The sequence below is a fragment of the Salmo trutta genome, chromosome 37 (assembly GCF_901001165.1).
Source record: "Salmo trutta chromosome 37, fSalTru1.1, whole genome shotgun sequence".
Taxonomy (NCBI): Eukaryota; Metazoa; Chordata; class Actinopteri; order Salmoniformes; family Salmonidae; genus Salmo; species Salmo trutta.
This window is the reverse complement of record NC_042993.1, coordinates 401,567-429,560: the sequence shown is the minus strand read 5'-3', so window position 1 is coordinate 429,560 and position 27,994 is coordinate 401,567. Positions and strand designations below refer to the sequence as shown.

At 42.6% G+C, this 27,994-nt stretch overlaps 1 protein-coding gene across 3 annotated transcripts; it reads right to left on the bottom strand.

The window, feature by feature from the left end:
* Positions 1 to 27,875, bottom strand: LOC115176420 (nuclear receptor ROR-gamma-like). 3 transcript variants are annotated; one of them, XM_029736460.1, is made up of 11 exons: positions 26,643 to 27,875; positions 20,338 to 20,367; positions 5,899 to 5,984; positions 5,646 to 5,787; positions 5,146 to 5,469; positions 4,828 to 5,057; positions 3,702 to 3,834; positions 3,432 to 3,539; positions 2,669 to 2,779; positions 1,954 to 2,063; positions 1 to 1,151 (listed from the first exon to the last, which is right to left on the bottom strand). In XM_029736460.1, exons 1-11 carry the CDS (start codon positions 26,701 to 26,703, stop codon positions 993 to 995), a joined length of 1,494 nt encoding a protein of 497 aa, XP_029592320.1. In that variant the 5' UTR covers positions 26,704 to 27,875; the 3' UTR covers positions 1 to 992. The 3 variants fall into 3 exon arrangements, with proteins under 3 accessions (XP_029592320.1, XP_029592321.1, XP_029592322.1); XM_029736461.1 differs by lacking the exon at positions 20,338 to 20,367; XM_029736462.1 differs by lacking the exons at positions 20,338 to 20,367; positions 26,643 to 27,875 and adding an exon at positions 19,078 to 19,407.
* Between the last annotated feature and the right edge of the window lie 119 nt (positions 27,876 to 27,994).

Here is a 27,994-nt window from a genome sequence, read left to right as displayed (position 1 = left end):
TCATTTTTTAAATCATGTCAGCAGTTTATTGGAAGCCTTTTCCATGGGAATCACAATAGTAACACTTAGGAGACAAACTAACAGAGAGAATGTTGAAGAAACACACTGGTAATGTTTGTGAAATCTGTTTACAATAACAGTCATGCCCAAAGTTAGTCATTCAAATGCCTACATACTGTAGGCCTACAGTAATATTACCCAGCATCCAAGTTTATGTTCTAGATTATTCATATTTACATTTCTGCCTGTCTAGGATTTCTGACTCTGTTTTAATGCAACACACAGGCTCTTTTAAAGCTCGATAGCGACAGATAGGATTGTTGGTCAAATTCAATCCACACACAGTTCATTGAGAAGACTAGCTATATACTTGAATGTGTGTTTGGGTCCTGAACCGTGGGGCCCATGGGCTATAGCTCAGGTACTCAGTCTGATGGGTTAGCCAACTCTGTAAAGTCACACATTTAAAAACAACTCAGAAAACACCCATTAGATTTCATAGTGATCATCTAAATATGGTCATTTATACCAGCTAGCAACTGGTCTGGATACAGTCACAACAGCCACCCTGAGTCAAAATAACATACATCGTCTCAAGGACCAAATAACACTCTCAAAAAGGAAAAACAAAACAACAATCTATAAAACATTTTTTTGCATGAAAATCGCTTCACTGTCCAATCACTAATAGGCTACTGAAATAGTTTCATCAAATCATTGCTCTCTGAAATGACAAAAATATATTTATTCAACAAGTGAAGCATTCAAAGTAATTTCATCTCATGTTATCAATGCATTCTCATGTGTCTGTGTCTCTGTGTGTCTAAGTTTGTGTGTCAGTGTCTGTGTGTCTCTGAGTGTCTGTGTGTGTCTGTGTGTGTCTGTGTCTCTGTGTGTCTCTGTGTCTCTGTGTGTGTTTGTGTGTGTGTCTGTCTACTACTGTATGCATGTCTAATTATCTGTCAACATGTATGGTGCAGTTCAGAGGGAGTTCAGAGGGAGTCCACAGAAGGCAGGTCGGAGGTGAACAGCTCCTTGTATAGAGGAGGGAAGACAGAGTGGACGGTGAGCGGGTAGCGCTGGCTGAACCAGTGCAGCTTCTCTACATGCAGACTGCACAGAGACTGCAACACTGACACCTTCTGGTAGAGCTGGGGACATCACACACACAGAGCTAGTCAATGATAGTTCTACACACTGTCCAGTGATGTCATAGAGGGTAAACACCAGTGGTGGAAAAAGTACTCAATTTTTATACCTGAGTAAAAGTAAAGATACCTTAACAGAAAATGACTCAAGTTAAAGTTAAAGTCACCCAGTAAAATACTACATGAGTAAATTGTCCAAAAGTATTTGGTTAAAAATATACTTAAGTATCAAAAGTAAATGGAATTGCTCAAATGTTCTTAAGTATCAAAAGTAAAAGAATAAACCATTTCAATGTCCTTATATTAAGCAAACCAGATGGTAACATAAACAAAAAACATTAACGGATAGCCAGGGGCACACTCCAACACTCAGACATAATTTACAAATGAAGCATTTGTGTTTAGGGAGTCCGCCAGATCAGAGGCAGTAGGGATGACCAGGGATGTTCTCTTGATAAGTGTGTGAATTGGAACATTTTCCTGTCAAAATGTAACGAGTACTTTTGGGTATCAGGGAAAATGTATGGAGTAAAAAGTACATTATTTTCTTTAGGAATGTAGTGAAGTAAAAGTAAAAGTTGAGAAAAATATAAATAGTAAAGTAAAGTACAGATACCCCAGAAAGCTACTTAAATTGTACTTTAAAGTATTTTTACACCACTGGTAACGCTCTCCACTCACTACTCCGTCAAACTTGAATGTGTGAGTGTGTGTCTGTGAGTGTGTGTGCACGTGTGTATGTGCAAGTGCCTGTGTGTGTGTATGCCTGTGTGTGCGTGTATGTGCAAGTGCCTGTGTGTGTTACCTTGTGCTGAAGGCTCTCCTGGTTGTCTCTGCGTAGCATGTGGCTGAGGCATACCTCCAAGTGTCTCCTCATTCTATGTACTCTGCCTCTATCCTCAAGACAGGGGCGATCTACACACACACACACACACACACACACACACACACACACACACACACATTAAAAAAAAGACAAAAAAAAAGATTAGATAGAATAGATCATTTGATACCATTAATCAGCTTATGTTCTATGACATTACGAATCTATGACTTTATGGATCTATGACTATGACTTTACGGATCTATGACTTTACGGATCTATGACTTTATGGATCTATGACTTTATGGATATATGAGTTTACGGATCTATGACTTTACGGATCTATGACTTTATGGATCTATGACTTTATGGATATATGACTTTACGGATCTGTGAGTTTACGGATCTGTGACTTTACGGATCTATGACTTTACGGATCTATGACTTTACTGTTCCAGGACATTACTGTTCTATGACTTTACTGTTCTATGACTTTACTGTTCCAGGACTTTACTGATCTATGACTACAGATCTATGACTTTACAGATCTATGACTTTACAGATCTATGACTTTACTGATCTATGACTTTACTGTTCCAGGAGTTTACTGTTCTATAACTACTGATCTATAACTTTATTGTACTAATATTATCTGCAGTATCATTTTACAGAATGTGTGTGCATTTGTGTGTCTTACCTGAGTTAATGAGCACCAGTGAGCTGAAGAGAGCCATCTGCTGCTCAGTCAGTCTCAGGGCACACATACTGTGAGCAAAGTCGAACACCGCCACCATCAGATCACCACAGCCTGCAACAACACAGTTAGCACAGTTAGCATCACTAAGACTAGGAACCAATTGGCAAAGTTAATATGAGATCATGTCCTCCGTAATTATTGGGACAGTGAAGGATTTTTTTATTATTTTGGCTCTATACTCCAAAAGTTTGTATTTGAAGTTAAAGTTCATAAGGTTAGACACACCAATATCATACAGCCTCCACATTAACGTAGAAGTGTTAGCAAACATATTGTCTTCTTTACAATAAAAGTGACTCCAAAATGACACAATACATTATTTACCATTCATTTCTATTGGGCACAAAATAATCTGAAACACAACCAAAACAAACAGCAAATGCATCCAATAAATGTTTTGAGTCACAAGCTTGATGTAGTCATTGTGTGCTATGAATATGGGACCAAATACTTAACTTTTTACTATTTTAATACACATATAAGTGAATTCGTCCCAATCATTTTGGTCCCCTAAAATGGGGGTGCTATGTACCCTCAAATTAAAGTGGACGGTCTGCACTTTAACCTCAGTCATTGTTTGATTTAAAATCCAAACTTTTGGAGTATAGAGCCATAAGAATAAAAAATACTTCACTTTCCCAATAATGACAGAGGGCACTGTAGCATCCATTCAACAGCTAAGACTAGGAGCCAATGGACTTACCCAGAGACTTGAAAAGTTCAGTGCTGGCAAACTTCCCATCGAAGAAGACGGTGCTGTTCTCTGTGTTAAAACACCTACTCATTCTGACCAGAACCACCTCCATCGAACCTGAGAGAGAGAGATGGAGGGAGGGAGAGAGAGAGAGAGAGAGAGAGAGAGAGAGAGAGAGGGGAGAGAAAATTTAATAATGGCAATGTGCACTTCTTACAGGAAGACTTTTCTTGAGAGGATAGTAGAGTAAGTAGTGATTTAAAGGTGGGTTTGGCTCACCAGTCTTGAGCAGGGTGATCTGGTCGTTCTGTCCGAGCCCACGGAACCCTGGGATGCGTTTGGCGAACTCCACCACGTACTGTACTGCTTCAGTCAGCCTCACGGCACAGTGCTGCCACATCTCATCTATTGACTGGAGGGAGGGAGGGAGGGAGGGAGGGAGGGAGGGAGGGAGGGAGGGAGGGAGGGAGGGAGGGAGAGGACAGGAGGGAGGGAGGGAGGGAGGGAGGGAGGGAGAGGGCGGGAGGGAGGGAGAGAGAGAGAGGGCGGGAGAGGGAGGGAGAGGGGGAGACAAGAGAAAAAGAGAGATGTGAGGGGAGAGGGAATTCCAAAAAGAGGTGAGAATAAAGAGACAAGATTTCTTGACATCTGGGGCAGCAGGTAGCCTAGTGGTTCGAGCGTTGGACTAGTAAACGAAAGGTTGCAAGATCAAATCCCCGAGCTGACAAGGTAAAAATCTGTCGTTCTGCCCCTGAACAAGGCAGTTAACCTCCTGTTCCTAGGCCGTCACTGAAAATAAGAATTTGTTCTTAAAACCTGTTGGGGATACGGGGTAGCAATGAACCCCGAGACGGGATTGCTAGCAAGGCTGGAAATTCAAAACATCAAAAATCTAATAATTTCAATTTCTCAAACAATCAACTATTTTACACCATTTAAAAGATAAACATCTCCTTAATCTAACCACATTGTTCGATTTTCAAAGAGGCTTTACGGCAAAAGCATAAAGTTAGATTATGTTAGGACAGTACATAGCCACAAAAGTACAAACATCCATTTTCAATTCAAGGTCAGGCGTCACCAAAAGCAGAAACCAGCTAAAATTATGCACCAACCTTTGACAATCTCCATCAGATGACACTCCTAGGACATTATGTTATACAATACATGCATTTTTTGTTCCATCAAGTTCATATTTATATCCAAAAACAGCATTTTACAGTAGCGGTGAAATTCAGATTTTTTTCTTTCTGACTTACTTCGCTAAATAAAGGTCAAATAAAAAATAAAATGAAAAACTTGATTTCAGGGGTCAGACTTCTTTTAACTTACTAACGAAACTGTTATTTATTACTGACGACTGACTGATGATTTATAAGAGACCAGTGATGTGTTGGTACAGTACCTTGCTCTGGTAGGCATGAATCTCCTCTCTGCTGAACAACTTCCATCTCAGAGCCTGCAGATCCTCCAGTCTGAACTGACTGGTGTCCCTATGGGACCGCACGATACTGTCACACAGCTCCTCTATGTGTAGCAGGGAGGGGGGGTAAGGGCAGTAGGGGTCTTCTGGGTCATACGATCTAATTCCCATCCCTATTGTCTGGTCAGGAGACGGCTGACGGGAGTCGAACCCTGAAGAAGAGGGAGTGAGAAGGGGAAAGGGGTAATAGATATTAAACAGTGTTAGTCTGATTATGTGTTTATGTGTCCACTCCCTTACCTCTTTCATCTGAGTGCCCACTGCCAGGAGACACACAGGAGCCCTGGTAGGCCAGACCTGGAGCCTGGGACTCGCCTGGGGAGCACACCAGGTAGGGGAGCACATCTGTCGGGCAGGGTGGCAGCTCTGGCTCTCCCGGGAAGGAGTAGGCCAGAACCGGGGCCTGGAGCAGGTGGGGTGTCCGGAAACAGCATGCCTTGCTGGGGTAGGGCAGGGCGGGCTGGGCCTCTGCCTGGAGATGCTGCTGCTGCTGCTGACGGTGTCTCTCCACCTCGGCACGCAGAGACTCCCGCTGACGTTTCGACATCCGACCAAACTTCACCGCTGGGGAAACAAAAACAGTTTGTGGTGGAGTTGAGTTTAATTCTCTCATATAAAGTTAAATAAAGGTTAAATAAAATATATATATTTTTAAGTAATATGATCTGAAAGTGTGTATTTATTCAACCTTTATTTTTCCAGGAGCCATCTTTTTGTTTATGTGTGCGTGCGTGTCTCACCATCCCGGCTCATGCCCTGGTTCACACACTTCTGCAGTCGGCAGCTCTGGCAGCGGTTGCGGCTGGCTCTGTCTATAGGACAGTTACTCTGTCTGGAACAGGAGTAGGAGACGGACGGCAGCTGGCTACGTCGGAAAAAACCCTGAGGGGGAGAGAGGACCATTGACATAACCGATGAAACCACTGGAAATAAGTCTGTTTGTTATGTCTGCTTGGTCAGAGTGAAATCAGCTGTGTAGTGCTGCAGTCTCACCTTGCAGCCCTCGCAGGTGATGACTCCATAGTGAACTCCTGATGATTTATCACCACAGATCTTACAGGGAATCACCTCAATCTGAGCTACACACACATTACAGTTCACACACATTACAGTTAACAGTAACACAATACAGTTAACACACACATTACAGTTAACACTAACACAATACAGTTAACACACACATTACAGTTAACAGTAACACAATACAGTTAACACACACATTACAGTTCACACACATTACAGTTCACACACATTACAGTTAACAGTAACACAATACAGTTAACACACACATTACAGTTAACAGTAACACAATACAGTTAACACACACATTACAGTTAACAGTAACACAATACAGTTAACACACACATTACAGTTCACACACATTACAGTTCACAGTAACACAAACACCTGTGGACTACGTTGGCCAGCAGAGCCAATGTAGCCAATGTCCAAACCCAGATCTTTCAGAAGTACAGTGTGAGCCCATTCAGAACTGTCTATCAAGGAGATAAGGGAGACTTAGGGAGAGTTAGGGAGACTTAGGGGGAGAAGAGAAAGTGAAATATAGATGGTAAAGAGAATTGAGGGCAGGAAGGGGAAAGAGAAACCTAGACTGCAGAGAGGTAACATTAACACAAAATCAGACTGAGAAAGTTGGTTGACCACACAAATATGGAGTGGAAAACTGGTTTTTGGTCTGTGTACGTGACACCTGATTACGTGACACCTGCGTTGTGTGTTCAGCAGGTATGTCAGTATATCTATCCCATTGAGGTTTGGCCATTCCCCTAACAAATCAACAACACTCCACATGAACACACACACACAAACACACACACAAACACACATATTGCAACTTTGCTACAATAATACGGGCTTGTTAAAAAAGAGACAATTTGCTTGGTTGTCATCAAACGTTGCAATCAGAGTGAAAGAATGAACACTCTGTTTTCCTCTCATTAGCATTTCTTACATTGTTAAAAATGAACCGAATGACATCAAATACACAGCGGCAGACAGAAGAGACAACAGTAGAGGGGGAATATTTGCGGATGGAGAGAGGAGGAGGAGGTGAAGGTGTCAACCTCAGTCTTTTCAAGTGGTTAACTGGCTTCTCTTTTGCTCTGACTATCCTTCTTTCATCTCACCTCTCGCTCTCTCCATCCCTCTCTCTCTATCTGTCTCATAAAGGATAGTGCTGCCAGTAATAGAGTCTTTCATCTTGGTTGACACTGCCAGGAATGTCCATCCTCCATCCTCCTCCCCCCCACCCCCCCTCTTCCTCCCTCATCCCCCCTCCTCATCATTCAACAAATCATACATTATTACATTCAGAACATATGAAAATAAATACGCTATTCTATCGTGATTTTAGAGTTCTGGAAGAGTGTTTGTCTTTCTTTGTGTTGGTGTGTGTAAGTTAGTTTGTCAAGCGGTGAGACAATCCCTTGTGTTTACAGTACAGCAATAAATTGTGTGAAATGTGTGTGTGTGTGTGTGTGTCAGTGTGTCAAGTGTTTGTGCCCTCTATTCAGGTGCCACAGGAATCTCCCAGGCCGTAAGAGAGGGCAGTCAGCGGTGAAACTGAGAAACCCCCTGCACATCTGATAGAATACACACTATACTGCACATCTGATAGAATACACACTATACTGCACATCTGATAGAATACACACTATACTGCACATCTGATAGAATACACACTATACTGCGCATCTGATAGAATACACACTATACTGCACATCTGATAGAATACACACTATACTGCACATCTGATAGAATACACACTATACTGCACATCTGATAGAATACACACTATACTGCACATCTGATAGAATACACACTATACTGCACATCTGAAAAGAGTAACAAACTATAACCCTAAAGACTGCATGCATGGTATTGTCTATGTGCAGTAAACCAACTGAACAACACTTCATGAAGACTGACTAATTGTGTGAGAATGTTAATGGGAAAGTGGATAGACAGAATGGATGGGTGGGTAGATAGAACAAGTAGAGTGACTGCCTGCAAAACTGTATAGAGAGAGAGCTAAAGAGAGAGCAAGAGAGAGAGAGAGAGAATGTCAGTGGTCTCTGTTTTTTGCTCTCTCAGTTCTGATTCTCAACCTCAAACAACAGGAAACCAACCTGACCCACAACCTTTCACTGTTGACGCACATACACACATGTATGTTTCTATCTTTTCCATTCATTTGGGATTGAGGACCAGTATGTACTGCAGGGCTGTATGAGGATCAGCAATACCATAGACAACATATGGTGTGGGATGTGGACTCATCTCCACATTAGATCATTGATGATTGAAAACGCTTAGGAATAATTTGCAACTGCCACAGCAAACTGTGTTTCCATCTCGGTCGCTATCTCTCAAACTCACCCTCTAGCTCTCTATTCTCTTTCTTCATCTTATTCTGAAGCCACATTGCTGATATTGCTATTTCCTCTGTGTCCTTTATTCTCATATCTCTCCACCTATACAGACCACAGGCCTCTAGATAAATCTCTCTCTCAAATATATCTATAGATCTCCATCACCAAGACCAGTCAGTGATCTTCTGTGATGTGCACAGCAGCCCTAACTGTTACAGGCATCTCTACCCCAGGCAGCCCTATCCATCTAGTTAAGATCAACAGCTAACCTGGCTAACTGCTAACCTGGCTGACAGCTAACCTGGCTAACAGCTAACCTGGCTCTCCAACTTCATCAGAGCCGTCATTTACCCAGCCTCCTTCACATCTGTTGATAGCACCAGTGGTGGTATTGCTGGAGCGGATGAGGAGCGATGGCAGCTAGCTAATATAACATGACCTCCTACACTTCCGTCTCCTCTGACGGCACTATGGGCCTGGGACATCCTACACACTAACAAACAGCAGCTCGTCTAGGGATGGCAGGTGGATCCATGTTACTGTTCTCAACCTTTACTTGACTTTTCAATCTCCCCTCCCTGTAGTAAATGATGAAATGGTCTCGACAGTTACTGACATGATACTATTGACACTGAGTTCTCAGTCCCCCCTCATCCCATCCCTGATCTCTTTAGCCGAACCAGCTATAGGCCAGCTACAGAAAAAAAGAGGGAATTACTGATCTAAATTAAGAATGAAAAGCGGGAGAGAGAGTTGAGAGAGATAATAGAAGATGAGAGTAGCAGTGAGCGAGAGTGAAGTGACTGGTAAGGAGAGAGGGAGAGTGGGGATAGCGAGGGAGAGCAAGAAATACTGTAGAGAGAGCGAGAGAGATAAATGTTATGCAACACTAGTCCACAGATACACATATAATCTCTATTCCCCTCCCTCATCATCTTCCCTCTCTGTCAATGAGCATCAGAAAATACCTAGGCTACAACTGGATTGCATTAGCCGCCCCTACATACAAGTACTTTGGAGTATGGCTAGACGGTACACTGTCCTTCTCTCAGCACATATCAAAGCTGCAGGCTGAAGTTAAATCTAGTCTTGGTTTCCTCTATCGTAATCTCTCCTCTTTCACCCCAGCTGCCAAACTAACCCTGATTCAGATGACCATCCTACCCATGCTAGATTACGGAGACATCATTTATAGATCGGCAGGTAAAGGTGCCCTCGAACGGCTAGATGTTCTTTACCATTCGGTCATCCGATTTGCCACCAATACTCCTTATAGGACATATCACTGCACTCTATACTCCTCTGTAAACTGGTCATCTCTGTATACCCGTCGCAAGACCCACTGGTTGATGCTTATTTATAAAACTCTCTTAGGCCTCACTCCCCCTATCTGAGATACCTACTACATCCCTCATCCTCCACATACAACACCCGTTCTGCCAGTCACATTCTGTTAAAGGTCCCCAAAGCACACACATCCATGGGTCCCTGGTCTTTTCAGTTCGCTGCAGCTAGCGACTGGAACGAGCTGCAACAAACACTCAAATTGGACAGTTTTATCTCAATCTCTTCATTCAAAGACTCAATCATGGACACTCTTACTGACAGTTGTGGCTGCTTTGTGTGATGTATTGTTGTCTCTACCTTCTTGCCCTTTGTGCTGTTGTCTGTGCCCAAAAATGTTTGTACCATGTTTTGTGCTGCTACCATGTTATGTTGCTACCATGTTGTTGTCATGTGTTGCTGCCTTAGGTCTCTCTTTATGTAGTGTTGTGGTGTCTCTCTTGTCGTGATGTGTGTTTTGTCCTACATTTATATTTTATTTATTTCTTATTTTTAATCCCAGCCCCCATCCCCGTAGGAGGCCTTTTGTAGTTTGGTAGGCCGTCATTGTAAATAAGAATTTGTTCTTAACTGACTTGCCTAGTTAAATAAAGGTTAAATAAAAATAAATAAATTCATAACCCTTGACTTATTCCACATTTGGTTGTGTTACAACCTAAATTCAAAATGGATTAAATATAATTTATTTTCACACAACACCCCATATTAACAATGTGAAAATATGTTTTTAGACATTTTCGCAATTTTTGGGGAAATGCAATACAGAAATTGTCATTTCTAATTTACATACAGTTAAAGTCAGAAGTTTACATACACCTTAGCCAAATACATTTAAACTCAGTTTTTCAAACTTCATGACATTTAATCCTAGTAAAAATTCCATGGCTTAGGTCAGTTAGGATCACCACTTCATTTTAAGAATGTGAAATATCAGAATAATAGTGGAGAGAATTATTTATATCAGCTTTTATTTCTTTCATCACATTCCCAGTGGGTCAAAAGTTTACATACACTCAATTAGTATTTGGTAGCATTGCCTTTAAATTGTTTAACTGGATCAAATGTTTCAGGTAGCCTTCCACAAGCGTCCCACAATAAGTTGGGTGAATTTTGGCCCATTCCTCCTGACAGAGCTAGTGTAACTGAGTCAGGTTTGTAGGCCTCCTTGCTTGCACACACTTTTTCAGTTCTGCCCACACATTTTCTATAGGATTGATGTCAGGGCTTTGTGATGGACACTCCAATACCTTGACTTTGTTGTCCTTAAGCCATTTTGCCACAACTTTGGAAGTATGCTTGGGGTGATTGTCCATTTGGAAGACCCATCTGCGACCAAGCTTTAACTTCCTGACTGATGTCTTGAGATGTTGCTTCAATATATCCACATAATTTTCCTTCCTCATGATGCCATCTATTTTGTGAAGTGCACCAGTCCCTCCTGCAGCAAAGCACCCCCACAACATGAGGCTGCCACCCACGTGCTTCACGGTTTGGATGGTGTTCTTCGGCTTGCAAGCCTCCCCCTTTTTCCTCCAAACATAATGATGGTCATTATGGCCAAACAGTTCTATTTTTGTTTCATCCGACCAGAGGACATTTCTCAAAAAAGTACGATCTTTGTCCCCATGTGCAGTTGCAAACCGTCTGGCTTTTTTATGGCGGTTTTGGAGCAGTGGGTTCTTCCTTGCTGGGCGGCCTTTCAGGTTATGCCGATATAGGACTCGTTTTACTTTGGATATAGATACTTTTGTACCTGTTTCCTTCAGCATCTTCACAAGGTCCTTTGCTGTTGTTCTGGGATTGATTTGCACTTTTTGCACCAAAGTACGTTCATCTCTAGGAGACAGAACGCATCTCCTTCCTGAGCGGTATGACGGCTGCGTGGTCCCATGGTGTTTATACTTGCATACTATTGTTTGTACAGATGAACGTGGTACCTTCACGCATTTGGAAATTGCTCTCAAGGATGAACCAGACTTGTGGAGGTCTACAATTCTTTTCTGAGGTCTTGGATGATTTATTTTGATTTTCCCATGATGTCAAATAGAGGCGTTGAGTTTGAAGGTAGGCCTTGAAACACATCCACAGGTACACCTCCAATTGACTCAAATTATGTCAATTAGCCGATCAGAAGCTTCTAAAGCCGTGACATCATTTTCTGGAATTTTCCAAGCTGTTTAAAGGCACAGTCAACTTAGTGTATGTAAACTTCTGACCCACTGAAATTATGATACAGTGAATTATAAGTGAAATAATCTGTCTGTAAACAATTGTTGGAAAAATTACTTGTGTCATGCACAAAGTAGATGTCCTAATGGACTTGCCAAAACTATAGTTTGTTAACAAGAAATTTGTGGAGTGGTTGAAACTGCAACCTAAGTGTATGTAAACTTCCGACTTCAACTGTAAGTATTCACACCCATGAGTCAAAACTTGGAAAACCTTCCTGGTCTTTGTGGTGGAATCTGTATTTGAAATTCACTGCTCAGCTGAGGGACCTTACAGATAATTATATGTGTGGGGTACAGAGATGAGGTAGTCATTCAAAAATCATGTTAAACACTATTATTGTACACAGAGTGAGTCCATGCAACTTATTACGTGACTTGTTAAGCAAATTTTTACTCATGAACTTATTTAGGCGTGCCATAACAAAGGGGTTGTATACTTGACTCAAGACATTTCAGATTTTAATTTGTAATTCATTTGTAAAAACGTAAAAAAACACAATTACACTTTGACTTTATGGGGTATTGTATGTAGGACAGTGACAAAACATCTTACTTTAATCAATTTTGAATTCAGGCTGTAACACAACAAAATGTGGTGTGAATACTTTCTGAAGGCACTGTATTATCCATAAAGCGAGTCAAATCAAATACAGTGAGGTTGTGATGGTTTCCATGACAAGGTTCATTGAGCTAATGCAGAAGGGCAGTAGAAAGCTGCTATCAGAGGCTATGCAGCCTAATAAAAAAAGGGCCTTTTATATAAAATGTCCTTTGTCCTTCATAAGGGGTTGAATATCTTTGACATGAGCAGCGAGTGCCATTCAGCACCTTTCCCTTGTCTTTGTATAAAGTCCCCTGTCAGCATTCTGCATTTTGCTCTGTAAACGGACAAAAAACCTCAACTTTCCTCCAACGGAAACACACCGCAGAATTACACCCTCCAACATACAGATGCATGACAAAGAGAACACGGGGCATACGGTTATCCTTAGAGAGTAAGAGATTTACTTGAGATAACATTGGAACATTGTGTGAATACTTTGAAATAAAATCTTAAATCTAATTGATGGCACACTGACATGTTTTGACCAAAAATAACTCGTGTTTTTCTGTCATAAAATGTTGGTCTCAATAACGATTACTTGATATGATATGATTTTTAATCATATAAATATGAATAGATTTCTTATTACTGACAAGCAGTATTTGGACAAATTTGACTATAAAAATGTTCCAAAGGGAATCAGAAATGTTTATTAAATATGATCAAAGAATAAAATAGCTATAAATGTAAATGTATTTAGGTTGATTACTGATCCTTAATGTTACTTACTTCTTGGTAGATTTCAACAATTTGCTATAAATGAATCAATTCCACATTTCAAAAACCGTAATATGAAACATTACAAAATATAGAAGCAAATATCATAATTAGAATGAAATGACTTTAAATTAAACATCTGAGACTAAGAAATATATATACTGTAAATATCAAATACGTATCCATCACACTTAACCTTAATATGCTCTTAATGCTTTACAATTAAAACATTTTGTAAATGTGCTATAACATATTTATAATACTAACTTAATTAGTAAAGGAATCTCTGGAATTTAAGACACATTTAATTGAATGTATATTTTGAAGTTTCTTGTGCCGTTTGAGATCCATTTAATGTAAGGTATTTGTTATTGGTAGGTTATTGAGCGGTGATAGCTGATGTGGGGACAGTATGCCTCAAAATGGAAGTTGTGCATCACCCAGGTGGGTGCTATATTGAAAGTGGATGTGGGAGCTATACAATTGAAAGCGCTTTGAGAGATAGTGTAAAACTAAATTTTTATGCAAGATAATCCTAGATAAATAACATAAATAACTGTTTTTTTACAGTATTGCCATGAGAATTCTCTACATGACAAGCTTGAAGACTATATCTTAAATGAAATGATATGCATCACACTGAATTTGTTTTGAGTGGAGCCTCTGAATAATTATTTTTGAACGTGTAATTTGTGAGTAATACCATGCTGTCTGGTCACAAGAACTGTGGCTCTAGTAAGTAAAAAAAGAACTGAAATCTTCACAATCAATAACAAAGGCACCTTACGTATTTCAACATAAGCATTTTAGAAAGGCTGTTTTGAACCCCAGACTGAGTCCAAGGGGAACAATAATGAGTTGTGAGGTAAACCAAGTAATGGTGATGGGTGTGTGACCGTGTGACTGTGTGACTGCTCGCTTTCATTTGTCATGTTTGGGGGTGAATGTGTTACTTCAGATTTTGGTATCGACTCTTTGAAGTAAAGTGAGGTGCTTTGGAAGTGTGTATGTGTGTGCAGCTGTATGTACCCCCAACAGCGAAAGGAAAGTCTTTTGAAGTAAGAGAACATCAATCTGAACAGGAATCCCCCAGAAGCATCAGCAGACTCTTTGTTTGTGAATGGAGAACGTCGCCTGAATCAAGCCTATATGGCTATGGTGGTGGGCCACTCTCAGAGAAAAATGAAAGATTCGAAATGCATAAATGTTCACTGTTGTATTTAAGTAATGTCATCATTGTAAAACAGTCTACAGTTGTGTTAATTATTCTAACAGGGTTTAGGAGCTAAGGTGAAACCTTTCCTTCCTTGACATTAAAATTAGAACCCAGTGTGTGTAATATTAGAAATGACATCTGCATCATGTTATATTCAGTGACATACACACAGGAGATATACACTGAGTGTACAAATCATTCAGAACACCTTCCTGACATTGAGTTGCAGCCCCTTTGCCCTCAGAACAGCCTCAATTTGTCAGCGCATAGATTCTACAAGGTGTCGAATGCATTCCACAGGGATGCTGGCCCATATTGACTCCAATGCTACCCAAAGTTGTGCCAAGTTGTCTGGATGTCCTTGAGAGGTGGTCCATTCTTGATACACACGGGAAACTGTTGAGTGTGAAAAACCCAGCAGCATTGCAGTTCTTGACACAAACCAGTGCGCCAGGCACCATACTCCGTTCAAAGGCAATTCAATATTTTAACTTGCCCATTCGCCCTCTGAATGGCACACATACACAATCCATGTCTCAGGGCTTAAAACTCCTTCTTTAACCTGTCTCCTCCCCTCAATCTACACTGATAGAAGTGGATTTAACAAGTGACATAAGGGTTGGTAGCTTTCACCTAGTAATGTTTTGTACACTCAGTGTATATCACACTACCACACACACACACACTGAGACGCCAACCACAGAGGGGCAGCTGTGCTACGGTGTGTGTGTGTGTGGGGGGGGGGGGGGGGGGGGGTACCTATGGCGCCATATGGTTGTGTAAATAGAAACTGGTGCAGAGGATGCTCTGAGAGGACCATCTCACATCACAGTACAGTCTCATGCCAAACTCACTATCCCTCTCTCCCCTTCAGCCTACACAGTCCCTGTTCCTCTCTCGTGTGTCACATCACAGACTGTGTGAATGGTAGTTCTCGTGTGTCACATCACAGACTGTGTGAGTGGTAGTTCTCGTGTGTCACATCACAGACTGTGTGAATGGTAGTTCTCGTGTGTCACATCACAGACTGTGTGAGTGGTAGTTCTCGTGTGTCACATCACAGACTGTGTGAATGGTAGTTCTCGTGTGTCACATCACAGACTGTGTGAATGGTAGTTCTCGTGTGTCACATCACAGACTGTGTGAGTGGTAGTTCTCGTGTGTCACATCACAGACTGTGTGAATGGTAGTTCTCGTGTGTCACATCACAGACTGTGTGAGTGGTAGTTCTCGTGTGTCACATCACAGACTGTGTGAGTGGTAGTTCTCGTGTGTCACATCACAGACTGTGTGAATGGTAGTTCTCGTGTGTCACATCACAGACTGTGTGAGTGGTAGTTCTCGTGTGTCACATCACAGACTGTGTGAATGGTAGTTCTCGTGTGTCACATCACAGACTGTGTGAATGGTAGTTCTCGTGTGTCACATCACAGACTGTGTGAGTGGTAGTTCTCGTGTGTCACATCACAGACTGTGTGAGTGGTAGTTCTCGTGTGTCACATCACAGACTGTGTGAATGGTAGTTCTCGTGTGTCACATCACAGACTGTGTGAGTGGTAGTTCTCGTGTGTCACATCACAGACTGTGTGAATGGTAGTTCTCGTGTGTCACATCACAGACTGTGTGAATGGTAGTTCTCGTGTGTCACATCACAGACTGTGTGAGTGGTAGTTCTCGTGTGTCACATCACAGACTGTGTGAGTGGTAGTTCTCGTGTGTCACATCACAGACTGTGTGAATGGTAGTTCTCGTGTGTCACATCACAGACTGTGTGAGTGGTAGTTCTCGTGTGTCACATCACAGACTGTGTGAATGGTAGTTCTCGTGTGTCACATCACAGACTGTGTGAGTGGTAGTTCTCGTGTGTCACATCACAGACTGTGTGAGTGGTAGTTCTCGTGTGTCACATCACAGACTGTGTGAATGGTAGTTCTCGTGTGTCACATCACAGACTGTGTGAGTGGTAGTTCTCGTGTGTCACATCACAGACTGTGTGAATGGTAGTTCTCGTGTGTCACATCACAGACTGTGTGAGTGGTAGTTCTCGTGTGTCACATCACAGACTGTGTGAGTGGTAGTTCTCGTGTGTCACATCACAGACTGTGTGAATGGTAGTTCTCGTGTGTCACATCACAGACTGTGTGAGTGGTAGTTCTCGTGTGTCACATCACAGACTGTGTGAGTGGTAGTTCTCGTGTGTCACATCACAGACTGTGTGAGTGGTAGTTCTCGTGTGTCACATCACAGACTGTGTGAGTGGTAGTTCTCGTGTGTCACATCACAGACTGTGTGAGTGGTAGTTCTCGTGTGTCACATCACAGACTGTGTGAGTGGTAGTTCTCGTGTGTCACATCACAGACTGTGTGAGTGGTAGTTCTCGTGTGTCACATCACAGACTGTGTGAGTGGTAGTTCTCGTCTGTCACATCACAGACTGTGTGAGTGGTAGTTCTCGTGTGTCACATCACAGACTGTGTGAATGGTAGTTCTCGTGTGTCACATCACAGACTGTGTGAGTGGTAGTTCTCGTGTGTCACATCACAGACTGTGTGAGTGGTAGTTCTCGTGTGTCACATCACAGACTGTGTGAATGGTAGTTCTCGTGTGTCACATCACAGACTGTGCGAGTGGTAGTTCTCGTGTGTCACATCACAGACTGTGCGAGTGGTAGTTCTCGTGTGTCACATCACAGACTGTGTGAGTGGTAGTTCTCGTGTGTCACATCACAGACTGTGTGAGTGGTAGTTCTCGTGTGTCACATCACAGACTGTGTGAATGGTAGTTCTCGTGTGTCACATCACAGACTGTGTGAATGGTAGTTCTCGTGTGTCACATCACAGACTGTGTGAGTGGTAGTTCTCGTGTGTCACATCACAGACTGTGTGAGTGGTAGTTCTCGTGTGTCACATCACAGACTGTGTGAGAGGTAGTTCTCGTGTGTCACATCACAGACTGTGTGAATGGTAGTTCTCGTGTGTCACATCACAGACTGTGTGAGTGGTAGTTCTCGTGTGTCACATCACAGACTGTGTGAATGGTAGTTCTCGTGTGTCACATCACAGACTGTGTGAGTGGTAGTTCTCGTGTGTTACATCACAGACTGTGTGAGTGGTAGTTCTCGTGTGTCACATCACAGACTGTGTGAGTGGTAGTTCTCGTGTGTCACATCACAGACTGTGTGAGTGGTAGTTCTCGTGTGTCACATCACAGACTGTGTGAGAGGTAGTTCTCGTGTGTCACATCACAGACTGTGTGAATGGTAGTTCTCGTGTGTCACATCACAGACTGTGTGAGTGGTAGTTCTCGTGTGTCACATCACAGACTGTGTGAATGGTAGTTCTCGTGTGTCACATCACAGACTGTGTGAATGGTAGTTCTCGTGTGTCACATCACAGACTGTGTGTGTGGTAGTTCTCGTGTGTCACATCACAGACTGTGTGAATGGTAGTTCTCGTGTGTCACATCACAGACTGTGTGAATGGTAGTTCTCGTGTGTCACATCACAGACTGTGTGTGTGGTAGTTCTCGTGTGTCACATCACAGACTGTGTGAATGGTAGTTCTCGTGTGTCACATCACAGACTGTGTGAATGGTAGTTCTCGTGTGTCACATCACAGACTGTGTGTGTGGTAGTTCTCGTGTGTCACATCACAGACTGTGTGAATGGTAGTGAGAAAACATGGAAATGTGGTGCTGTAATTTAAGTCTTTGAAATATAAGCAGGTAAAATACTTAGTCATATCAGGACAGTATCCACGACCACAGTAATGACACTTAAATGTCCTAGTGCCCACTTACTAACCAATGAGAGGCTTCAAAGATCCCTCATTTGGTTTCAAAACAACCTAAACAAGTAGTCATAGTTAACCATTTACATATTTAGACAAAACCTATCAAATATTTTGAAGACTGATTAGGCCCAACTTCCACCTTGACATTTTATAACTACATCACTTGTGTATTTTTACAATAAGTGATAATGCTGTGCAAGATGTTTTGAAATATATACATTATTTTCAAGAGTATTATCAAAGTAAATGGTTACATTATATCACTTCTACAGCCCTGTAGAATCAGACGAAACGGTTCTATTCTGACTCCATTATGCTTCTAGAAGAACTACAACAAAAATACGCAGACACTTGGGGGGGCAGGTAGCCTAGCGGTTATGAGTTGGGCTCTTAACCGCTTGTTCGAATCCCCGAGCCCCTGAACCCCTGAAAAATGTGTCCCTTGAGCAAGACACTTAACCCTAATTGCTCCTGTAAGTGGCTCTGGATAAAAGTGTCTGCTAAATGACTCAAATGTGAAATGTAAACTTGAAGAGCAGCTACAGAGTCAAGTTGTTGGAGGTTTTGGAAAGAAACAGGACCAGGATCTGGTGAGGATGTTGGACATGCCAACAGGCTGAAACACAACGCACTATAATCATTCTGAAAAGTCTGTTTACATGATCAGGTTTTGAGTTTAGAAATGAATATGACTGTGAGCGGATACGTTGCTGTACTTGAAGAGTTGGAGGAATACGGAAGGAGAATGGGGGACAAAAAAAAGCCAAACAAACATACTTCAAATGTAGGCTACAGTACAGTATACACTCTCTCTCACACACACACAGATACGGTACTGTACAGAGTAACACATATTAAATCAAGGCCATCACTCCTACCTCGCATCATCTTCACTCCACTTCTCAGTCTTCTTGTCCCACTTTCACAAACTCTATTTCTCTCTCTCTTTCTTGTTCTCACCCTCACCCTCAATTCACAATCACTGTCAAATTGTCACGGTCACTGTCTTGATCTCTCTCTCTTTCCTCTCTTCTCTCTCTGTCTGTCCTTTCTCTTGCAGAGTGACTATCTTAGTGCCCCTACAGCATGTTTAGGCCTCAGAGTCTCCGCTAGTCACTGCTCAAGCGCTCTGTCAGTCACACAGTGTGTGTGTGTGCGTGTGAAAGCGCTCTATCAGTCACACAGTGTGTGTGTGTGTGTGTGTGTGTGTGTGTGTGTGTGTGTGTGTGTGTGTGTGTGTGTGTGTGTGTGTGTGTGTGTGTGTGTGTGTGAAAGACAGAGGGCCTTTCCCCTTTCACTCTCGCTCTTTTCTTACGGAACTTTTTCCCCGTTTTTTGTTGTGCGTAACCCACTCACCTAGTCACCCTCAAAGCCTTAACCACTCTCTGTACCCACCGTTCTATCTCCCTCAAATATACATCGAAACACAAAAAAGTTTTATTGGCATGAAAGGACATATACTGTACTTCTCTAACACGTCAAGAGGACAGGACTGTACCCACAGCACAGAGTGACAGCCTAACTAGCCAATTGAGTATGGACTGACATCTGAAACAGCAAATAAAGAGAGAGCTTTCTGATGATACACATTCCATCATCCGTATCATTATTATTCAAAGTGAAAACTAGTATCATGAAAACCGACCAGACATTTTTCAATATTCTCCCTACACTGAAAACTAACAGGTGTGTTGTAGTCAGGAGCAGAAACAGCCCAGAAACACCACCACATGTGAAGGAGATACTATCTGATACTATCTGCATCCAGATGCCAGAATACCAATATAGAGTTTATCTCCAAACCTAAATCCAGCAAACAGGAGAATACTGTCTGTACAAAGTACCACAGGTGCATAACAGCCATAATGTTGATGTTGGCACCACAGAGAAACCTGTGTGTGTGTGTGTGTGTGTGTGTGTGTGTGTGTGTGTGTGTGTGTGTGTGTGTGTGTGTGTGTGTGTGTGTGTGTGTGTGTGTGTGTGCGTTTTTCAGCACAGGTGCAAACGTGTGCAAATACTAGCAATCCTGACATAACCACACTGCATGCTCATATAACTAGCACACACATAACATATGGGCATGAACAGACAGGCATATTGACACATAACCAAACACACACACAAACACAAACACTTACTCAAATGAGTCTTCTTGGACACAGTGTCTCCTGTAGCAAAGAAAATACAAGTTAAATGCTGCTTGAACACAAGACACACTTCCTCTCTCACATCTTAGTTCAATGATCTACTGTAGCTTCAGCCCCATGTCCCTTATCATCCCACTCACTCCTAACTGGGCTCATCTCAGTCTCTCTGACAGAGGAGGACTGAGTCTATGCCTCTCTGGCAATAACAATAGGGCTTCCGAAAGGCGCAGCGGTCTAAGGCACTGCATCTTAGTGCTAGAGGCGTCACTACAGACACCCTGGTTTGATTCCAGGCTGTATCACAACCAGCCGTTATTGGGAGTTCCATAGGGCGGCGCACAATTGGCCCAGCGTCGTCCAGGTTTGGCCGGTGTAGGCCGTCATTGTAAATAATAATTTGTTCTTAACTGACTTGCCTAGTTAAATAAAGGTTACATTTCAAATGTAAAAATAACAGAGGAGGACTGAGTCTATGTCTCTCTGCCACAACAGAGGAGGACTGAGTCTATGTGTCTCTGACACAACAGAGTAGGACTGAGTCTATGTGTCTCTGACACAACAGAGGAGGACTGAGTCTATGTCTCTGACACAACAGAGGAGGACTGAGTCTGTGTCTCTCTGACACAACAGAGGAGGACTGAGTTTATGTCTCTCTGACACAACAGAGGAGGACCGAGTCTATGTCTCTCTGCCACAACAGAGGAGGACTGAGTCTATGTCCCTCTGACACAACAGAGGAGGACTGAGTCTGTCTCTGACACAACAGAGGAGGACTGAGTCTATGTCTCTGACACAACAGAGGAGGACTGAGTCTATGTCTCTCTGACACAACAGAGGAGGACTGAGTCTATGTCTCTGACACAACAGAGGAGGACTGAGTCTTTGTCTCTCTGACACAACAGAGGAGGACTGAGTCTATGTGTCTCTGACACAACAGAGGAGGACTGAGTCTATGTCTCTCTGACACAACAGAGGAGGACTGCATCTATGTCTCTCTGACACAACAGAGGAGGACTGAGTCTATGTCTCTGACACAACAGAGGAGGACTGAGTCTATGTCTCTCCGACACAACAGAGGAGGACTGAGTCTATGTCTCTGACACAACAGAGGAGGACTGAGTCTATGTCTTTCTGACACAACAGAGGAGGACTGAGTCTATGTCGCTGACACAACAGAGGAGGACTGAGTCTATGTCTCTCTGACACAACAGAGGAGGACTGAGTCTATGTCTCTCTGACACAACAGAGGAGGACTGAGTCTATGTCTCTGACACAACAGAGGAGGACTGAGTCTATGTCTCTCTGACACAACAGAGGAGGACTGAGTCTACACTGCGTGCACAATTATTAGGCAAATTGTATTTTTCAGGATTAATTTTATTGTTGAACAAACACAATGCTCTCAGTCAATCCAAAATGTTATTGAACCTCAAACCTGAATGTTTAACAAAGGAAAAGTGAGTTTTGTCTTTCTCAGGGAAATATATAAGTGTGCACAATTATTAGGCAACTATAAGTGTGCAGAATTATTAGGCAACTAAATTACAAAAATAACTTCTCTCAACTCACTTGTTATTCTCAATTTTTAGAGTAAGTGTAACAGATAAGTAACACAAAATGACAATTACATAACATTTTTGGACTTTTAAAAATATTCAGTGACCAATATAGCCACCCTTATTTTCAATAACTGCCATGAGCCTTCCATCCATGGAGTCTGTCAGTTTCTTGATCTGTTCACGATCAATTTTCGCTGAAGCAGCAACCACAGCCTCCCAAATGCTGTTCAAAAAGGTGTATTGTCTTCCATCACTGTAAATCTCACGTTTGAGAAGGGCCCACAAGTTCTCAACAGGATTTAAGTCAGGTGAGGAAGGGGGCCAGGTCATTATTCAGGCATCTTTGAGGCCCTTGCTGGCTAACCAAGCAGTGGAGTACTTGGATGCATGTGATGGAGCATTGTCCTGCATAAAGATCATGGCCTTCTAGAATGCTGAGGACTTCTTCCTGTACCACTGTTTGACGAAAGAATCTTCCAGAAACTGGCAGTAGGTTTGGGAGTTGAGTTTCAGTCCATCTTCAACCCGAAAAGGTCCAACTACCTCATCCTCAATGATAGCAGCCCATACCAGTACCCCTCCTTCACCTTGCTGGCACCTGACTCAAAGTGGTGCCCTGTGTCCATTACTGATCCAGCCACGGGCCCATCCATTTGGTCCATCAAGAGTCACTTTCATTTCATCTGTCCATAAAACTTTTGAAAAATCTGTCTTCAGGTATTTCTTTGCCCAATCTTGACGCTTCAACTTGTGAATCTTATTCAGTGGTGGTCTTGTTTCAGTCTTCTTGACCTTGGCCATGTCTCTGAGCACTTGACACCTTGTACTTCTGAACACTCCAGGTAGGTTACAGTTCTGGAATACGGTGGCGCTGGAGGATAATGGGTTCCTGGTAGTTTGACGTTTAATTCTTCTCAAGTCTTTTGCAGTTAATTTGCATCTTTTCTTCCCCATGCGTTTTTTGCACCCCAGTTGACTATTCACAACAAAACGTTTGAATGTCTGGTGGTCACACCTCAATAGTTTAGCTATTTAAAGAGTGTCGCATCCATCTGAAAGGCATTTTACATTTTTGGCATTTCAGTGTCAGTTAAATTTCTTTTTTGGCCCATTTTACCTGAGGTAATGAGGCTGCCTAATAATTATGCACACCTTGATATAAGGTGTTATTCACTTTCGCCACACCCTCCCTCATTACACAAATACATATCACCTGAAAATGATTCAATACAATAAGATATTCAATTTAATATGGTTTGGAATTCGAAAATGTGAATAGAAACAATGATAAGATCAGAATACTCACTTGCCTAATAATTGTGCACGCAGTGTATGTCTCTCTGACACAACAGCGGAGGACTGAGTCTATGTCTCTCTGACACAACAGAGGAGGACTGAGTCTATGTCTCTCTGACACAACAGAGGAGGACTGAGTCTATGTCTCTCTGACACAACAGAGGAGGACTGAGTCTATGTGTCTCTGACACAACAGAGGAGGACTGAGTCTATGTCTCTCTGACACAACAGAGGAGGACTGAGTCTATGTGTCTCTGACACAACAGAGGAGGACTGAGTCTATGTGTCTCTGACACAACTGAGGAGGACTGAGTCTGTGTCTCTCTGACACAACAGAGGAGGACTGAGTCTACGTCTCTGACACAACAGAGGAGGACTGAGTCTATGTCTCTGACACAACAGAGGATGACTGAGTCTATGTCTCTGACACAACAGAGGAGGACTGAGTCTATGTCTCTCTGAAACAACAGAGGAGGACTGAGTCTATGTCTCTCTGAAACAACAGAGGAGGACTGAGTCTATGTCTCTCTGACACAACAGAGGAGGACTGAGTCTATGTCTCTCTGACACAACAGAGGGGAACTGAGTCTATGCCAGGATGATGCTGGGCCTCTGCACACAGGGCCTGATGTGTTTATAGTGTCTGTTGTACAAAATTAATTGGTGTGGAAGAGCCTTGAAAAAGAGACAGTTGGGAGAGTAGGAGCTGACACAAGCAGAGTGTGGATGGAGTTTGAACTCTCTCTCAGGCACACGCAGGCACACGCAGACACACACACACACACACACATTTATACACACACACCTTGGTGAGTAAGAGACAGACACAGTTATAGTGGAGGAAGGTGGGAGTCTAGCTTTCTGACCACAATTGTGAGAAAGTTCATATTAGACTGGGTGTGTGTATGTGTGTGTGTGGGTTGTTTCCAAGCTGAGGTGTGTATTTTTAGTGTGTGTGCGTGTGTGTTGAGAGAGGGCAGGGGAGATAAGCATCGCTGGGTGGAGGCAGACAGAGGCAGAGGTAGCCTGGGTCTTTATGTCTGGGGTAGAGAAGATCTGCTGCGGCTTTCACTGCTTCCCTCTGTTTCCCCTCCTCATCAAATCACGTTTGCTTCATAAGCAGAACACAGAGGTCTGGTGAGAGCAGAGCAGTTGACACACACACAGAAAACATACACACCTAGACTCAGAAAACGCAGAGACACACACACACTGCCATTTGCGATTGTACGCAAAAAGTAAGGATTTGAGTCGCTTTTCAACCTTCAGTGGACTAAGAATGTCAACCATGCTGTCGGATCATGAGTCAATTTCATATGATTCCAAACTAAACTAAATCCTAAACCTAAGTGCTAATGATCTGATTCCAGTGAGAACTGCAGTGACATCTGACCCATGCCACTGAGTATCAGCCCAAGCCACAGTGTGGGGACTAAGAGGCCATGTTACACAAGACCAACATGAAGGCAATGGAAACCGCTATCTTCTTCTAACTCCTCAATGTGCTCTACTTTTCAAAAAGACAGGTCTGTCAGCATCAATACCAACCCACCCCATCTTATCTCTCTCTATCGCTCTCTTTCTCTCCTTATCTGTCTATCTCCCTTGCTCTCTCAATCGAATCAAACAGCAGCATTCTGTCTTTTTAAATCAATGCTTTATCTGACAATGGAAGTCTTGCTAAGATTTAGACGGCGCTATTTAATCAAAAGCTGTTTCCAGGGGTTTCTCTTCTCCTCGTCTCTCTATCCTACTCTGTATGGAGATATAGCAGCTGCAGGCTGGAGAGTGACAGAAGAACACACACAGAGATAACTGCTGCATGTTACACATTATCAGCTCCCCACACACACTCCACACACAATGTGATGTAATAAGGGAGCGACTGCTGGTGCATTTACGTGTGTGTGCGTGTGCATGCATGTATGTACACAGTATAGAAGAGAGTAGCTTTCTGTTGCATAACTGTATAGCTATCATGATGTCCTGTCAATGAGTAACAGAGAGAGTAGCATGCATTGTCACGGCACCTTGAGAAAGGGTTTTAATGGGTTCTAAAGCCAGATAAGTATCTAGAGGACAACTGTGGCATCATTGCAGGATATTTGTATCAGTGCACCCTCTCAGCCAGACCTGGTTAAATTTAGGGAATAAAGATGAAAATATCAATCTGAGTCTGTAGCCTATATTTAACTATGGTGTCCATCTCACTCCATGGAGAGCCCAGTGTCTGCAGGTTCTTGTTATTGAATTTCAATTTGTGTCCAATTAAGACCTAGAGTAGACAACCAGGTGAGGGGAGCTTCTAACTAATCAGTGACCTTCATTGATTAATCAAGTACAAGGGAGGAGTTAAAACCCGCAGACACTCGGCCCACCATAGAATGAGTTTGACACCTGTGGTTTAGGCCTGATGGATGACATCATTTAATGAATGACTATGGAGTATGTGTGATAGAGACTGAAGGAATCTAAGTTGAAAGCCATGGTTTGATTTTAGACTGTGTAGTGCTGGGAAATGCAGCAGGCCCAAAACAGGCCCACACAGCTAAGAGCTAATCCCTGGTTTTATAGAGGATTACTGCCATGTTTACCCTCAAGGAGCAAGAGTTACACCATCAAGTGGACAACAGAAGAGAGGTGAGTTAATGAGAGGCAGGGGGAGGAGGTAGGGAGGGAGGGAGGGAGGGAGGGGAGGGGAGTGAATGGGCTAAGAAGAAAAAGAGTGAGGGATAGGGAAGGTGGGAAGGTGGGAGGAGGGAGAGTGAATGAGGCAAGATGAGAAAGAGTGGAGGATATGAGGGGAAAGGCAGAGAAAGAACTTGGAGGGAGGGAGCCTTGGTGATCTGACAAAGACAGAGTGAGGGGGGTAAGAGAGAGAAAACGAGACAACTGATGTGTAAGAGAGAGACATAGTGACGGGGATAGATAAGAGATAAAAAGGAAGAAGGAGCTAAAGATAGAGAGAAACGGGAGGAGAGAAGGGAGAGATAAGCATTAGAATGAGGCTCTTTTAAAGGAAGGGACAGGGTGATGGGGAGGAGAGGGAGAAAGGGGCAGTGACTGTATACCAAAACTCATACAGCACTTCTGTAATCCTTAGGTGTGCTCACACTACACAATAGTCAATGGTATAGACTGGCAAACAGGTGTGTCTGTGTGTGTGCATGCATGTGCATCCACGCACACAAGCACACACACACACACAAGCACACATACGTACACACACAGAGTATATTGCAATGTGCACACATACACATGCATTCACCTTTAAATGTGCATTAATTTAAAATGCAATTCTGTGACCTTTTCAGTTCACCCAATCCACAATGTATAGCTAAAACAATAATAGATGCATCTGCAAATAATTGACATTTGTGAAATGTAAATGACTGAATACACTAGGCCTAGCCTATCAATAATCAAGATAATATATCTCACCTCTTTTGATTGGTTCTTCTGTAGTGATGTGTTCCGGTGATTCGGGCTCCTCATATTCCATAACTCCCCCAGTCAAAACAAACTGCGTGTGCTTGCACCTGGCTCTAACACACACTACGCGCACTTCACACTCCTGGGACAAGCGTGTCTACACCCCCCTTTTTATTGTCTATTCTACCGCACGTTTTACTATGCACTTAGTATGCAAGGCACCATAAATAACTTCAACAACTTTGGATCTTTAATTCTAAATATATAGAACTACCTGCTGTTCTAGAGACAGGGCCGGCGCATGCGCTTTAAAACATACACTACCATCTCTGTTAGAGTCAGTACGCTCATTTACTCTGACGTCTTTATCATTTTGTCATTCTCTGTTGTCACTCTCTCTCCATATTCCGTCTTGTCTTCACGTGAGGATAATATCAGCCAACTTCATTTTTGCAACGAACTTCCTTGTACAAGCAGTTCAGGCTACTCCGGTTTCAACCCGCTTGCTCTTTGCGCCCTGGCTGTCGTCCCGAGCTCGCGCTCAGAGGTTATGTCACCAGGACTTATGTAATAACTCACGGCCGTTTGTTTGTTGCAGCGATTCGGTCTTTATTCTGTAGTTCCCGGTTAAAACATAGCCCAACCAACGCATTTACCTAAATAAATATGAGGGCAGGCAAGCAAAACCCAAAACGTTTAGGCCTATATGTTTGTCTGGAGGTTTTTTTCAGTAGCTTGATATGATAAGGCCTATGGAAATACAAGAAAATGTGTTATTATAGACTAATTATCAAACGTATTTGATTTTATTGCGTTCCTTTTCGGTTTTAATTACGGTCATTAATAGAAGCGCATGTAGTCTCCAGCAGTGTGAATGGTAAAGGGTTACCAAGGCCCGGTTTACCCGTTACATAATCTACAACGCACTGAATTATCCGGTGTAAACAAATTACTTTATTTAACCACTACAGTTACTTAACCTGCTTGTTGTTGATGGTTCTAACTCAGGTCATATCAGATAAAGATGATTTAAGCAGTGTAATAATTTTTTGTGGGCTACACATAGCTACAATAGTTGGGAGCAAATTGTAACCAACCGTCCTTAACTAAAGCAACAGTGGTGACCTGCGCATGCGCTTTACAACATGCACTATCATCTCTGTTATAGTCAAATCAAATCAAATGTATTTATATAGCCCTTCGTACGTCAGCTGATATCTCAAAGTGCTGTACAGAAACCCAGCCTAAAACCCCAAACAGCAAGCAATGCATGTGAAAGAAGCACGGTGGCTAAGAAAAACTCCCTAGGAAAAACTCCCTAGAAAGGCCAAAAACCTAGGAAGAAACCTAGAGAGGAACCA

Coding starts and splice junctions, on each gene's coding strand:
- LOC115176420 (XM_029736460.1), bottom strand. CDS start 26,703: ATGGAATATGAGGAGCCCGAATCACCGGAACACATCACTACAGAAGAA. Junction 20,368..26,642: donor AGAAGAACCAATCAAAAGAG/GTGAGATATATT, acceptor TCTTTGCTACAG/GAGACACTGTGTCCAAGAAG. Junction 2,064..2,668: donor ACTGGTGCTCATTAACTCAG/GTAAGACACACA, acceptor GTGTGTGTGTAG/ATCGCCCCTGTCTTGAGGAT.